This window comes from Lichenostomus cassidix, chromosome 20 (assembly GCF_008360975.1).
Source record: "Lichenostomus cassidix isolate B80296 chromosome 20, HeHo_3.0, whole genome shotgun sequence".
Taxonomy (NCBI): domain Eukaryota; kingdom Metazoa; phylum Chordata; class Aves; order Passeriformes; family Meliphagidae; genus Lichenostomus; species Lichenostomus cassidix.
In genome coordinates, this window is record NC_139500.1 from 8,277,998 (window position 1) to 8,291,367 (window position 13,370).

At 40.1% G+C, this 13,370-nt stretch overlaps 2 protein-coding genes across 6 annotated transcripts in view; one reads left to right on the plus strand and one right to left on the minus strand.

The window, feature by feature from the left end:
* Positions 1 to 5,880, plus strand: part of ZMYND8 (zinc finger MYND-type containing 8) — a 49,509-nt gene extending 43,629 nt beyond the window's left edge. The window contains exon 21 of one of the 3 annotated variants that reach the window (XM_085079285.1): positions 1,380 to 5,880. In XM_085079285.1, coding sequence (XP_084935411.1) covers positions 1,380 to 1,454 — 75 coding nt within the window. In that variant the 3' untranslated portion in view covers positions 1,455 to 5,880. Of the gene's footprint in view, positions 1 to 263 lie in introns of all 3 variants that reach the window. The other 2 variants (XM_085079286.1, XM_085079284.1) reach the window with 2 other exon arrangements.
* Positions 5,881 to 7,833: 1,953 nt separating this feature from the next.
* The window catches only part of EYA2 (EYA transcriptional coactivator and phosphatase 2), an 84,639-nt gene continuing 79,102 nt past the window's right edge, over positions 7,834 to 13,370 (minus strand). For 2 of the 3 annotated variants that reach the window (XM_085078903.1, XM_085078905.1), the window contains 3 exons: positions 13,143 to 13,264; positions 12,224 to 12,324; positions 7,834 to 8,703 (listed from right to left, as the gene is read on the minus strand). In XM_085078903.1, the coding sequence (XP_084935029.1) occupies positions 8,623 to 8,703; positions 12,224 to 12,324; positions 13,143 to 13,264 (304 nt within the window). In that variant the 3' untranslated portion in view covers positions 7,834 to 8,622. The remainder of the gene's footprint in view (positions 8,704 to 12,223; positions 12,325 to 13,142; positions 13,265 to 13,370) is intronic. The other variant, XM_085078904.1, reaches the window with a different exon arrangement.

Here is a 13,370-nt window from a genome sequence, read left to right on the forward strand (position 1 = left end):
ACAATGTGTAAGATCTCTCTGAAACCTACCCCTAAAGGCTTCCCTGGATAAGCCAGGCATTTATAACCAATTGCATATTTCAAAGAGTGTGTTTTGGGGAGTGATAGAGAGTTGTGGTTTTTGTTCTTCATCTTGTAAAAAAACCTCCTTCTGTCTGCTGGGAACACCCTTTCCCCTTCACTTATTCCCAATAAAACCTTGTGTTGGCTTGACTCATCCTTCCAGCCAAGGGGGACTGGACTTCTTTCTCTCTCTCTCTCCAGGACCCATCAGTGTAGCTTCTGGTGTGGATCTTTCGATACAAGTTGCCTTCTGATAAGCAATACTGACTGCAGCACTTCCAAGCCCTTCTTGCCTGGGGGTTCAGAGGCCAAGCTCAAGACCTGCATTCAAACCAACTTACTTTCTCACCACAGACTGCCATTAGGGTACCACAATGTTCCATAACACTGATACAACACTTCACCCGGATCTACGGTTAACGGAGCGGTTTTGAAATCCTCCATAGCATCTACTCTGATAGTTTTCAGTAGGCAAGGATGAGCAAATGCTCTAAAAAAAGGGACTTAACATTGCATATATAGAAAATGTTTATAGAGAAGATTCTGCTTTATAGGTAGGGCTTGACTATTAGCAGTTTCGGCATCTTTTTTTTTTCTGCCCTTGCAAGATTTACTAAATGAAAACTTTTAGTGGGGGGGTGGGGCTGATCCTTCAAACCCTTACACATGATCCTCCACATCAGTAGAAGCCTTGTTGTATTTTAAAATATTAAAAGCAAACTAATTTTGTAGTATTGTGATTCCAGCATGATGTCTCGCTGAGATAGTCCTGTAGAATTGGGAAGCATAGTAATCTAGAGAGCTGTGTTCATTTCTTGACACTTTTGCTACTGTCTGGTGTTAGATCTCTGGGCTTGAAATGTCATCTAAGAGAGTAACTTGGGGAACAGATTTCAAGAGGGGGAAAAGGATGTGCTGTTTCAGTTAAATGTTTTGATGAAGTTTGTTACACTCTGGCTCACTCAGTTAATGTTCATATGCATTGTTATGGCAGCACAAGTTTTGTATTACTGGGGAAGTAGGGAATGTGAGACCTAAAACCTGCCAGGGAATATTCCAGTTACACAGATATGGAATTGCTTTTATATAGATGTTCTACCTAAAACAGCATGCTGTATACATTGATCATGTTCATAATTTGAATTTTGTTTTTTTAACAAAGCAGTAACCTTTGAATTCATTAAGATGCAAGTTTTTAGCACAAAGAAAACATCCAGCATAAATTTAATACGATAATAATAATAATAATATAACAACTAGGTGGAATTTATGTAAAAGCTGAGGCTTCTACTGAGATTGCCTGTGCTGTCTCTGCAGATAGCAACAGGTGTGAGAAGCAACCAGCCTATAAAATTGGTCCAGGTACCACAGACCTCTATTTCAACTACTTAACCCACAGTTGTGAGTACAACATCATAAAGTCTGCAGCAGTGCTGTTCCTGGCATTAAAATTGCTCAGTATCTCTGGGGGGTTGTCTCCATCTGCTGTTGTATCAACAGATGAATTCACTGGTATAGTCTCAACTTGCAGTGCAAAAAGCTTTATTTTGCTGTGCAACATTCCACCTTTTCATTCCATTCACCATTGCAAGGATTCAGAAACCATTACATCTGGCAAAGGCACTGAGGACAGGCTGATGCCATTTCGCATCATTGGTCTGTTTCATGTATATAGTTGACCACAACATCAGTGTAAATATATATAGTTCATTTTAAATGTCTTTTAAATATCGTTTTGTCTATGGTATCCTAAAGAGATTTAATTATTTCTGAGCTATGCTTGATATTCCTGTGACATCTCAGTACCTGTAAAAGAGAATATTAATTTGTCAGCAGTGTGTCTCCCATACAGTCTTGCACATTAGCACTCTGAAATGAGAAATCACATTGGAATCAGACCTGGGTTTTCCTGTCAAAGGCTTAACCAAGGACACCTGAATTCCCTAGTGTCAGTCACAATAGATGGGACAGAAGTGAGTTGGATTTTTGTGTTTTATGCACAATAATAGCCAGCTGGTTGTGCTCTGCAGTGCTCCTGTCAGAGTCAGCTCCTCAGCTGATGCTGCCCTGGTCACGGCCCATGTTCTGCCTCTGTGGTGGGTTCAGCAGGGAAGACCACGTGTGAGGTAACTTCAGTTTGACTTAAGCCAGATAATTTATAACAGTGTGTAGTATTTTAACAGTGTACCTTACCTGCACTGTGACTGTAAGGCCTGATGTGCTATAGAAGTTTCTCTGTCTCTGTCTCTCTCTCCCTGTGCACAGCTTTCCCTGTCCCAGCTGCAGGACACCTGTGTGTGTTGGTGGATACACACTCATGCACAAACACTGCTTCACAGCCATCAGACTCCACACAAACACAGCTCTTGGTGGGGACTGACTTCCCACATTCCTCACAGCATTTTAATTCCACTTGGTCTCAGCTGAGACCACTGTGCACCTTTGCAGTATTGGCCCTGAGTTGCTTGGACTGAACTACAATTAACAACAAGGTTTTGTATGTGTTTTAAAATCCAATAGCAGACATCTAAGACATCAGGCTTTTTTTGTGAACATCTGCGAGCTTGTAAGATCCTACAGTGGTTTTGTGTCATATTAAAAAAAATGGCAGTTACCCTCATGGGTTTTCTGTGACACAAAGTGTATTGAGTTATGTAAAGCAAAATTGGAAGGTGTGAAAGGTTTCCAACTTTATTTGTGCATGTCTATAACTTTGTACACATTTGCATTAGTCTTGCACAGCTACAGACACCTCTGTATTCTAATGACTGCACGTGCAATTTAAATAATTTTAAACCTTAATGCATGTTTAATATGTATGCAAAATGTACATATGTGTAAAACTGGCAGAGGTGGAAAATTTACCTCTCAGGGAATGATCTTAACACATTTAAGGAGTCTCGCACATTCCATATTCCATCGTGCTCAGAACTGAAACATAATTATTTCCATATGTGTAAGTGTGTATACTTAAAAGGCAACTGTGGCAACCTTAATTTCCCCACCTCTAGTACTGACAGTGATTTACATGATGGCTTCTTTAGAATTCAGTTTGCACTTTGTGTCCAAGTAGGAATTTCTTCCTCTGAACAACTTCCATTGAACCTTGTAAACACTTCTGAAATCATTACAAACTGGCAGTATTCTTCAATTTATTCAGCAAATTGGTCCCATGTTTGTTTTTTATTCTTTCTGCAGTTAAAATAATGTAAAAATATGAACCCATCATCTTTGCATTCCAGGGAATGGAATGAGTAGGCTTCTGGAAGGCACAGAATCAGTCACAAAGGAGCTGTAATCCATCTCAGCAGGGATAGTCTTTGTGGAGTATCATTAAGACACTCATGTGGTTTCTTGCATCAGTGTGGGGAAACATTGGGCTTCAGTGAACTTGTGTTTGTTCTTCCATGTTCTCTCTGGAATGTCACACTACCTTTGGGGGAAGATCTGTGCATCCCTTTCAGGTTCCTCAAGATCTCACTCCCTGTTTCTTCCACAAGATGTTGTGAGCTGAAATGGATGCGTTTGATCACCAGTTGTGCATCACTGGAATTGTATTGGAACACACTTTGCAGTTTGTATGGTAGAGACATTTCTAGACTTTCTCACATTTTTGGAGGAAGGTTAAGATACAGACTTTAGGTTCAATAAATCCTCTTACACATTTCCAAGTGATGTGACCTTGACCAGATTGTTTAACATTCTTGTGCCTTTGTCTCTGCATCTGTAGAATGAATTACCACCTATAGAGATGTCCTGAAACTCCATTTGTTGAGATGTATAAATCATGATCTGTATGATGGAAGTGAAAAGTTTATTCTATATTAATATTTTTACAGGATGTGTACGACAGTTCCCAGTAATGCTGATGTTTTTGCTATTGATTTGTGCAGAATTTAACTTAAGTACATTTTTTGTTCAAATGGATGTTCTTTGTTCTCTTCTGTGTAGACTGAATGCATGGGGGAAAAGTTCCTTTTGGGGAAAAAAATTTAAGTAATGTGTAACAAGAATATACTTATAAACAAGGGTATTTTTGTACTCTAGTTTGATTTGTCAAAACTTTTTCAAGTGACAAAGGATTTTCTTAGCCCTTTTTCCTCTTCCCATGTATTAGTTTGCAGAAAATGCATAACTGGATGTAACTCTGAAACCCTCACTCTGCAAGCACACAGTGTGTGCAGCCCCTATAGCACCTCCTGTCCCTGTAATTCTATAGCAGTGATGAGAACACAGAAACTCTTGGCTATAGGGAAGTAATGCACTACTCTCTCCCCTGGAATGAGGTAATACTGCGGTAATAAAGGTATTAGTTCTTGCACAAAATTGGAACTTGTTCTGGATTTCCCCTGGAAAATAACGCTCTATTTCTGTGGTCATGTTTATGTGACCTTTAACATAACAATCTGTTTCTCTTGGTTTTAATCCACAGACCATTCCTGTAGTGGTAAGTCCTTCTGCTGGGACAGTGGCAATGAGAACTGGAGTTCAGTATGTTCAGACCACAATGCCAGTCCAAGTACGAAGAGTCTAACTGCTAACAAGAAGTTCATACAATTGTTGGAATAAATAAATCTAATAGAAATGTGACAAATAAAACACAGTTCTTTGGAATAACCTCAGAGGTTCAGACTTTAGCTTTGTGTATGTGTACAAAGCATTAATTACACTACATTAATGTAAAGCATTAGTGCTGGCTTAGAAAAGCTGAGGACAGGTAAGATCCATATGAAATCTATGCTTCTTTTGTAAATAATGTACAATTTGTGGATGTCATTAGAGTACCATCTCCTTTTTATATTTGTATTGACTTTAACTTATAAAGAGTGTTTGAAGTTGGAAAAGGAAGGTTTAAAACAGCCTTACCACAACCTAATGCTGAAAACTGGTCTTCGGAAACTGCGTCAAATAATCGGAACAATTTTTTGCATTTGGATTGAAAAAAATTTCTGCACTTTTGAAACTCTTGTGGAATTTCTCTGAACAACCAAGTGCTGAAGGATATCTCTTTTAACTCTATTAGGCAAATCATGTGGACCTGAAATCCATAAAATTTACACTGTTTTTCACAATGACCAGACTGAAAAATATCCATGTCGTTTACAGGTTGAAATTAATTTAAAATTTCATTCAGTCTAAGAAAATTTGGGAAGTGTAATAGCAGCTGCTTGTAGCAGGATTTCTGATTACTGATATCAAAGATTAAGGAAAGTTTGTTCCTATGCTTCACAGCATTTCTTATTTTATAAAAATCCTCCCAAAGGACTTTGAACATGAAGTAGTTGTGGAAAAAAACATGGATTGGGAAACATGGGCAGAGGACTTTTGGTGCTGGGCCAGAGCATGTATTATTTATATGATGGAATTTATGGTTTTATGTAAGCATGAAGCAGTACAGTATGAGAGGAAGTACCCCCTAAAGATGCTGTCTGTTACACTGAGACTGTAGTCCCATTTTGTATGTTGTGTAAAACGAAAGCATTGAACAAAGCAAAGGTGATGTATGTATATGAGAAAATTAATTGTATGATATCATTCCAGTACATCCTGTTGTACATTTTAGTCATGTTGATTTCTCCCATTGTTTATATAAGAATGCGGTTTGTACAGTCTCCAGCTAGTACCCAGATTAGAGGAAAAAAAGTATTAGAAGAAAAAAAAAAAAAAGCAAGAACAGAATATTCATTAATTGCAGTTGTGTCAAAACTAGCCTAGCTGGCCTTATTTGTGAAGCATAATTGCTTTTAGCATATGGAAGTATTTTTTCACATTTTCTTTGTATAAAATTTGTATTAAACTTAAATATCTTTTTTGACAATTGTGTTTCTTTGTGACTAAGACAGGTGACACACACAATATGCTTTGGGTTTCCCCAATTTTTCAAGAAACGTCACAGATTTTTTAATTAAACTGTTTTAGAAAAATGTTCTGTGTTCCTGGATTTCCAGTTTTGGTTCAGCCTGGAGGAATATTCATTTCTGCACAGTCTCCAGAGCACAGGTAATTGCACTTACATTGTCATCTTCGGTCTCAGAAGTTTGAGACCTTTGGATCCAAGGCTGTCCAATTTGATGTTGTGTAAATTTATTCTTTGGCTGGATTGGGGTTGGACTGATGCACATCAGTGTTAGGTGTTATCTGTGGGTTAGAAATGGGGACTCTCATGATGAGTGCAGTTGTAGCCCCCCAAAAGGGAGATGAATTGGGCAAGACTTGTGTGTGTCCTAATTATAAGTTAGAAGAAACAGGGAGCTTATGGAACATCCCACTGTAAAATCTGTGAATATTATCTGAAGTTCCTGCTCCTGCAGTTACCTTGTTCTGTGCATTTGTAAAGCAACCACACAGTTCATGTTCCCAGTGCTGCTGTTTACAGAAAAGCACTAATCTTGAAAGGTTGAAATGATGTTTTGGCCTTCCCCATGGAATTTGGATGTTGAAATGAGACCTTGTGTTAAAGGAAAGAGGGGCACAAGATGTACAAATTGTTGTAGGAAATCCTACTTATTCCAACCTATTAATGAGCATTGGTTTTTTTCCTACAGAAGGGTTGTTTCTCTAAAATAATGGGTGCCCAAATCCTAGTAAAGTATGTAGAAAATGTAGATATGCATAAAACCATAGGCAAAGGAGCAGGGCCTGTACATGTGTCTATGCACGCTCCCAAGCCATTTGCATGTTCTTAAGTACAAAATGGCTATAGATCCCCTCTTCTATCCATGATAAATTCCCTGGAACAGTAAATCCTGATACTCATGCTTCACTGAGAGATGAATGTGCTATGGTGATGGGAAGGAGGTGGTCACAGCTGTGTGACAGACCTGTGTTTCTGACCCTGTGTGTCCCACCCATAGCTCTGCTTAAAAAGTCAGCAACAAAAACAAGACCTTTCAAACATTTAAATATATTCAGGAAGCCAAATCTTACAAGAAACTTTAAGAAAAAAACCCCAAAATCAGTACTCAGATAATTGACTCAATTAAGCCAGGTATTAAATTTGGAATTCCAAGCAAGATGGATTAGCTGATTGACAGGATCTTAAAAGCTGAAGTTTTGCTTCTCTAGGAGTCTGCAATCCCTGGCATTTATTCCTCTTTCAAAAGTTTATTTTCCAGGGGCTTATCTTGCAAGCATTAGTCAATTCTCCACTGACTTTGTCACAAATAGGAAGTTCTATCACAAGTGAAGGAAATCATTCTTACAGCAGGGAAACCTTGAGGAAAAAGTTCTGCTCAGCAAGCCCTGAGAACAGCAATGTCTCTGCTAGAAAACTGTCATTTTGGATGGAGTTGTGCTAAACTCAGCAGCTCTTTGTAAATGCCCCCACAGTGTGTACTGAAAGGCTGGGTTTGGTCATGCTGATGTGTCACAGCTGTTGTTGGGCTGCTGCCTTGGATTAATTTAAGATCAGATTTTCTGCTTTAGCCTGGCAGAAAATCCCCTCTCAGATCTAGCACTGATTTGTCTAAATGTTTTCAGAGGTTAGGAGTATCTTTCAGGTTTGTGTAACCCTTTGAGAAATGAGGGCTGTAGCACTTCCTGCATCTCTTAATACCTAGTTTCAGGGAAGCTCTGATCCTTCTGACCTTACCTGGTGCCACAACAAGAAACCATCAGCTGTTTTCAAAGAAAGAGATTCATCCAGGCTCAGGGAATTTAAATATTTAGACAGCAAGATTACCAGGCCAGCCTTGAAACAGGGAGCACATATTCCATATCTACCTCTGGATCCAAGCGTGGTGGGAGAGAAGGCAGGTAATCCAGTCCCCCAAAATGTAAACATGTTTTTATTTAATGCCTTTCACTCATCACAAGGTACCTTTTCCCCATCCTCAGCCCCAAGAAGGCAGCATAAGACACTGTGTAGACACATGCACAGTCCATGTACCATCTTGGTAAGGTTCAAAACCACAGCCACAGTTCTTGCCAACAGTACCATGTGTCCTTACTGCTCATGTACACAATATGATTCTGCCCAGAGTTTGTTCTGGAGAAATGAACTATTAATTTAGAACAGTAAGACTTTCCCTACCCTCCCTCCCCCAAAAGCCAGATTAAAAACACAGGTACAGAGCTTAATACCAGAGTAATGAGATTAGTTCATAAATTAAAAAAATAAAAAAAAAAAAAAAAAATCAACAGTTTCACTCTTATTTTCGGAAGGTCCCATGTGATGTGATGGATTGTGCAGAGACTCCTTGCTGTGTCTTCTTCCCACTTCAAAACCAAGAACGCTGACAGGGAGACCCAGACTTGTAGCATTTGCCTTGTTGATGGCAAAAAAGCTATTAGAGCTCTGTGCCTCCAGCTTAGCCAGCAACTGCAGCATCTCAGCAACTGATCAGGAGGATTTTCCTCTGTCCAAAGGAAGGAGGCCTTGAGACAATGTTCTTTGGCTGCAAGTTCTTAAAGGCTTCCACTGAAAGGGTTCTCCTTCAAAAAAAAAGAAAAACTGCAGTTGCTGTGGGATTTGTTTTTCACTAAGAAAATGTTGAGGAATAGGTGGAACTGATGTAACAGTCTGTGTGAAGCTCTCCCAGTGATAAGATGTTGGGCTCTGCTACAAATATTCAAGTTCCAAGGCGTGCCGAAGAGCTTCCAGGTCAGCGTGACAAGAGATTCTCCAGAAGGGCATGTTGTGCTAGAGTGAAACCAAAAGAGGGGATTTTTTTTTTTCTGTTTTTATAGAATACTGAGATCAAAACAACTTTCTTAGCTTGTACCCTCAGGAACAGAGTTTTGTACTTGGCCACCAGGCTGTCACAGTGCCACAGGCAAGGAGGCAAGTGGGGAGGGAGGGAGGAAGAGATGAGGTGGGAAGTGTCTCTTTGCTGACCTATCTCTCCTAAGCAGACAGGAAAATACATCCTCCACAATTCAGGAGTATCCTGCTTCACAGGTGTTGGAGGATGTGGGCTGGATACAAAAATTTGCTCCTATTTTTGCCCCATGAATTATAATTCATGTTTCTAGAACTGCAGAATTACTAGAAACAGTTTTAGGCAAACATCACTAGTGAAAGCTGTTATCAGTGATTCACAGACAAGTGAAGGAAGTTACTAAAATGTATAAAGATGTAAACAAAGGGATAAAATGCCACACAATCAAAATGCTTTCTAACAATACATTTTCACAATTAACTGGAACTGTAGGTCATACTGCATTTTCTTTGAATGTAGGATCTGGTATCATTGCTCAGATCAATTATTCATTTAAAATAACACTTGCCTCAGGGAAAGGTGCAACAGGGTTACAAAACAGCCTGTCCCCCCAAAACTTTTCCTAACTCCCATTTCTGAAAGATTATCTTCTATTATTCCTCTGCCTCCCTGTTTTTGAGTTGGTATTTGCTGTGATAAATCTGAAGCCATGTACACACATGTCCAAGTTTCAACCAGCCCATTCCACTTGAAATTTGAGTATCTGGACAAAATCTGGAAGGTCAACTACCAGTGATCTAGTTTATCTTCTCTATAATATTCTGATTATTCTCCTAAAAATTGTGAATATACTGTAGAAAAAACAAGACTTCCATCTGAAGGGGGACAAAGTACCAACGTTTTAATTGCTGTGAAACAAGTTCAGTTCAATTTCATTGGGGACCTGGAAGGTTAAGCTGCAATCAGAAGGCCCTGGAACAGCAGAGTTCCTTAGCAAGAGCTGTGATCCCCATGGTTGCTTGCAGAGAGAGAATCTCACAATAATTAGCATGTTCTTTTACATATTAAATACTACTTTTCTTGGTATGTTCTGGTGAGCCTGGGGTTTGCACTGGATTTGTTTGTTCTCCCAAACTGTTAGAGTAGTTCTACTTTAGATCAAAGACAGAGCTCCTTTCTGCATTGTGATTTTATAACATTTGGGACTGTGACTTTCTTTGCCTTCTCCCAAAATGCCAGCCTCTGCACAGTCAGTGGTATATATGCAGTAATAAATACCTAGAAAAGGTAAATAAATACCTAGAAAGCCTAAACTGACAGCACTTAGTCCCTTCCAGCATGGGCATAACATTTCTAAGTGTCTTTTATCACTGCAGGAATTCACCTGTAACCACACTTCTTCTACATAAACAGTTCCAACAAAGCTTCAGAGAACATACACTTCCTAAAGAGATTCTGATGAAGGGAGATGTTCCTTTTCCAATTGTATACCTACCTGTGTACAAAAAACTCCAGTCGTTCCCGATGTTTATGCTGTAGAGTATCTACTTATACTCCTCTAACCTTTAAATACAATTCAAGCTTCCCTCTGGTATGTTGCCTACCAGTAAACAAATGTTTCCTTTGAGCTGTTTATCAGTGTGTGTAGACAGCAAGCAAACCCAGCCAGCTGAAGTGACTGAAATCCACTGCTCTGCAATTTCACTTTTTCCCTTAAAGTTATTTCCTTCTCCCTCCCCCGTCTGCTACTAAACCCCTTGCATTAAATGATCTGTTTTTCTTTCCAAAACCAGAAGAAAACTTGGCCTCCCAGCCACTCCTGCTCTTCAGCAGTTACAGATTTATCACTCGTCAGACAGGTGAAGAAAAATGACCCACGAAACTGGAGATGTTATCAGTGCTGTCAGCAAAACAGCAAAAGGCTCTCTGCCTGTCCCCTCACTTTTTTGTTTTTCCTGTATAAAGCTCAGGTGTGTGGAAGCTTTGATTAATGATTGTCATCAATCAAAGGCAGAGACAGCCCAACCAAGAATGTGCTCCACTAATGGCTGAGCTGCTTAGGCCAGGAGACAGGAGCAGGAGGCTCTTGAAATGCCAGCAGAGGAGATTGCTGAACCTTCCCACCTCCCCACACAGGCTGGGATTCCCTGCAGCCTTTGATGCAGTCCTGTTCACTGACCCACTGCCTTTGAAGTGTGGCACTGAGCTGCCACAAGCAGCAGGCTATTGTCACTTCAGCCCCAGTCATGTATTTTGGACTCTTCCCTGACAGCTCCTTAACCCTTCATGAGCTATTCAACCGTCTGCAGATTTAGGCAGTTTTCCAAGGTGGGTGCAGATATTGTTGCTTCCACTGGCCAGGGGAAATACACTATAAAAAATAGGTTTTCTGCTGCTTTGAAGATAACCTGAGATACAATTCTGGGGATAGAACATGTGCCCCCCACTTATTTCCTGGCACCCTTTTGTTCCTGGGCTTGTGCAACCAAAGAACTCCAATTTGCTTGGGAAGTCTTTGCAGGATCTTCAGTCAGCATGAGATACCAGGTCCTTTAGCACAAGGTTCAGCTGTATAGCTGAGCCCCTGTGATAGAATTCTTTGTACATCACCTGAGCTACACCAGTCATTTGTGTATTAAAAACTAAAAAGCTTGCTGAAGATGGAGCTCATTCAGCCAGTTCCAGCATCTCAACTCATGTGCAATGCTCCCGGAGCAAATGCAGCTCTCTCACATTTCTGCAATTACATCCAGAACACAAGACCCAGCATGCACCAAGGCATCTTACAAATAATGGTTGCAACTAATGAATTGTATTCCTGGCCCTGTAAAGCCAAACAAATGGGATTTACAGGCAGGTTTTTGGTGTAAAGTTTAGGAAATGAAGACTTTGACTGTTCAATTCTTGTTATTCATGACCACTGAGCTTCTGTAACTTCTGTTTTGTGTTCAGCACAGCTCTCTAATTCCATTTTGCTTGTGAAGTTAATCACATTGATCCCTAAGTCCTTGATAAAGGCAGCAACTCTGCACAAGTCCCTTTGGTATTTGCTTGAGTGATGTTGCACTCCATGGTCTCAGTGAGTTGTAAATATAAACACACGTATGGATATATGCATATTCTAGTAAGTCATTCAGAATTAATTCCCACAATACAGACTTTACAAAAGCAGCATGTGTAGATCAGAAATCCATCCTGCCTGCTCATCTGAGATCACACACTGGAATTTCCCTTTTCATGTCTTTATAGCCATCTTTATTAAGCAAGAATGATTCCTGGAATATGTGACACAGCAACTACCTGAAATATTGTACCAGCTGCCAAAATGGGGGGATTTAGAGCATGGAATTTCTGACAAAGTAATTGTTGAATATTTTGTATATAAAGAAATAAGGCCTATTGTAAACTGCTTCAAATGGAGGGAGCTTCATTAAATGCAAAAATAAAGGGTCATTGCAATCAAAACCTGGAAGAATCCAGCATGGTATCCACAAACTGTACCTTTTTTGCTCCCTGTTCCTCTTCAACACCATCTCCTATTACAATGTACACGGCTTTCCTTCCAAACCTCTGCATTATTCTTTCAAAACAGCTCTCTTTCCCTAAGCAACACAAGAGAAGATACATTTTTTTTAATCTGGACACACAACACAGGCAGAACAAATACTCAGGTACAGGACCTGGAGTTAGAACCTAACTGAACTGGCTGCTACATTCCTTGTTTTCTTTTGAAACTGGAACCTAACTGGATTTTCATCTGAGCTGGATCCTCTCTATCCCATGACAGCACTTGCTTTATCAGCCAAGGACATCCAAGTGCTGCCAGTTTTCTGTGAGCTTTGTGACTGTGATGCCCTGCTTAGACCAGAATGACACTCATGGCATTCAGTTTCCAGAGCCCTCTTCTGTTCATTCTGGTTGCAGTAAAAACAGGAAAATGCAATCCTCAGAGGTTCAAACACACCAGAAAAAACAGAATACAAAAAAACCAACCCTATCACTACTTATTACTCACAGAGCTCCATAAAGCTCATCAGCACACTTGACCCCTCTGCAAGAGTAAGAGGATCCAAACCATGTTTCTGTAACAGGTCCAACCAGACCTTCCATCCAGCTGGGTGCAGCTGGACATCCCACATGCAGTCAGTGCTCCATAGGGTGGGTATATATCTATATATTGGGCTCACTCCCCCAGGGAGACACCTGAGAAGTGTTTTTTAAATTTTTTCCCTGTGGTCTGTACTAGGTTAAGAGTACAGTATCCTGACCAGGAGTCAGGATGTGAATTAGACATCCATAAGTACAGAGCTAAAAATAAAGCTCGCTCATTGCTTGTTATGATCAGGTTGGATGGCTGTGCCTGACTCAGAGACAAAACTTCAGCCTGTCTTAGGTGAGGCCTCAGTCACCTTGCTCTTACCTGTTTTTGTTGCACTGTAAATGTTTTCAATGGGGAAGACAGTGCCTAGTCCATAAAGAAGCACTTTAGCCAGAGCTGGTATAAGCTGAGTTGTGGTGACCAACACATTCACACAGTTGGGCCTAGAAAACAAAATTTATTAGAAGAGGCAATCTGTGTTTCTCTCTTTCAGCCTGGACTGAATGATGTTAGGCAGCAAACCTTTCCTGCCCCAGGAAGTTCCTGAGC